Source organism: Limulus polyphemus, unplaced genomic scaffold, assembly GCF_000517525.1.
Source record: "Limulus polyphemus unplaced genomic scaffold, Limulus_polyphemus-2.1.2 Scaffold1938, whole genome shotgun sequence".
In the NCBI taxonomy this organism is placed as follows: Eukaryota; Metazoa; Arthropoda; class Merostomata; order Xiphosura; family Limulidae; genus Limulus; species Limulus polyphemus.
The window spans coordinates 167,626-169,431 of record NW_013667548.1 but is presented as its reverse complement, the minus strand read 5'-3'; the positions used below and the strand labels follow the sequence as shown (position 1 = coordinate 169,431).

The following is a 1,806-nucleotide window of genomic DNA, read 5'->3' as shown; positions in this document are numbered from 1 at the left end:
GATAATCTTGTTTCTTGTGCCCAATATTGCATAATTCATTTGATAAACACGTTTAGATTGAATGGTAATTTATAATCAGTCACAAGAACGTCGAATCTGAATCACTTGAAAAAAACACGGGGGTGCTTAACTTTTTTCCAGGTGTATATTATAGATACTGCATCTGATGGTGATATGTACAGGTCAGCTATATGTCCATTGAATTTGTCATCTCTATTATGAAATTCATCTTAAAATGTATCATTCATGTAAAAACACTAAATTGTTTTCATTATTTATTTTGTATATGTTTGTTTATTAACGAAATATTTACTTAAAGTTGGCTGCAATATTCTGATTTATCTTTGTATTTCATGTACCTTTCAGTTAATAGAGCAAACAGCTTTATCTATAGTAACTAAGTAACTTAAGTAACTTAATTTCAAATGATCAACATTTAGAAAGTTTTATTAGTTGCTAAACGTGGATTTATTTCTTTAATGCTTTACAAGAATATCACTTCTAAATAGGGCATAGTTTTGATACAATATTTCTTGAGGCATTATTGAAAGACTGTATAAATGTTTTACTTACTTTAAATGATAGGTTTTTACTACTGTTTTACAGAGTATCACATTATTATTCTCTTCATCTACAGCTTTCAACCTGAATAATAAAAGCTGTAGAATGAATTCCATTCAGTCTTGGACTACTAGTGCCCTTCACTTTTTTTTCGAATTATGTTTTCATGTCGACAGTTTATAAGCTAATGATACTTACAACTTTTTTGTTCCTGTTCTTCTACCCACCCGTAGAACGACAGAACCTTGCTTAATTCGTTTGAAAGCTGCTATTGCCTCAGCATGAGACAGTCCTTGTAGTGGCTGTCCATTTATCATCAGAATTTCATCCCCTAAGGTAAAAAAATGTTTCAATCATACTTGGATTAGAATATTTTAGTTGATACCCAGAAATATGTTTTAACATTTGAATATAAGTTTGACCAAACATTATTCGTAAAACAAAAAGTCAAATTCAAAATAAACTTTATATATATATAATTTCTTTATTAATAATAAACTGTTTTTGCTTATCTATACTATAGTGTCTTACCTGACTTACACAACAAATTTGTCATTCTTAAAACAATATAAGTAGCACAGCCTCTTCACCAATCTTAGCTTACCCTTAAATAGCGTAAGAAGTTACAATTAATTATGAATGTTAAAGCAGCGGAAAAAAAAGGTTATTTATTAGTCTATTAACGCAGACAATAAAAAATGTTTTTGCTTGTTTCACTTCTCATGAAGACCTGGGTCCTGAAATAGATACTTCTGTGAATTTGTACAACAAAAATCTTGCCTTCTTTAAGCTGATCGGTTTCTGCAGCTTGACTGCATGGGAAAATAGTCTTTACGTAAATTCCCAGGGCTCCTTTAGGGGAGTCCGTACCCCCAACAATACTGAATCCCAAACTCTTCTTTCCTGAACCTTTTTCAAAGACAACTGTATAAAGAGAAAGTTGAGAAGACTTGGGTTTTCTTGGTAATGTATACAGTCCGTTGTCAGCCACCTAAGTTAAAGAAACATGTCATACTGATTACAATTATTTTGACTTACATTGGAAAAAACACTAAAAAATAAGCTGTGGAGATATAAATTATATCAGACTACAAGTTCCTTCTCGTCTTAGTTAATTTTTTCTTGTATAATAAGCACAGCGTGGTCATAAGTAAATAGACACCACCTTTCAGTCAATTTTTTCAGTCATATTCACATGAATTGATATATTTATAATTTAATTAATATCTAGTAGATCTTCCTTTC

The 1,806-nt window shown here is 30.6% G+C and overlaps 1 protein-coding gene across 1 annotated transcript in view; it reads right to left on the bottom strand.

The window, feature by feature from the left end:
• Window positions 1–1,806, bottom strand: part of LOC106465423 — a 31,695-nt gene that overhangs the window by 1,947 nt on the left and 27,942 nt on the right. Inside the window, exons 5-6 of the mRNA XM_013925648.2 lie at window positions 1,342–1,552; window positions 760–892 (exon numbers count right to left, since the gene is read on the bottom strand). Of these exons, the coding sequence (XP_013781102.2) occupies window positions 760–892; window positions 1,342–1,552 (344 nt within the window). The remainder of the gene's footprint in view (window positions 1–759; window positions 893–1,341; window positions 1,553–1,806) is intronic.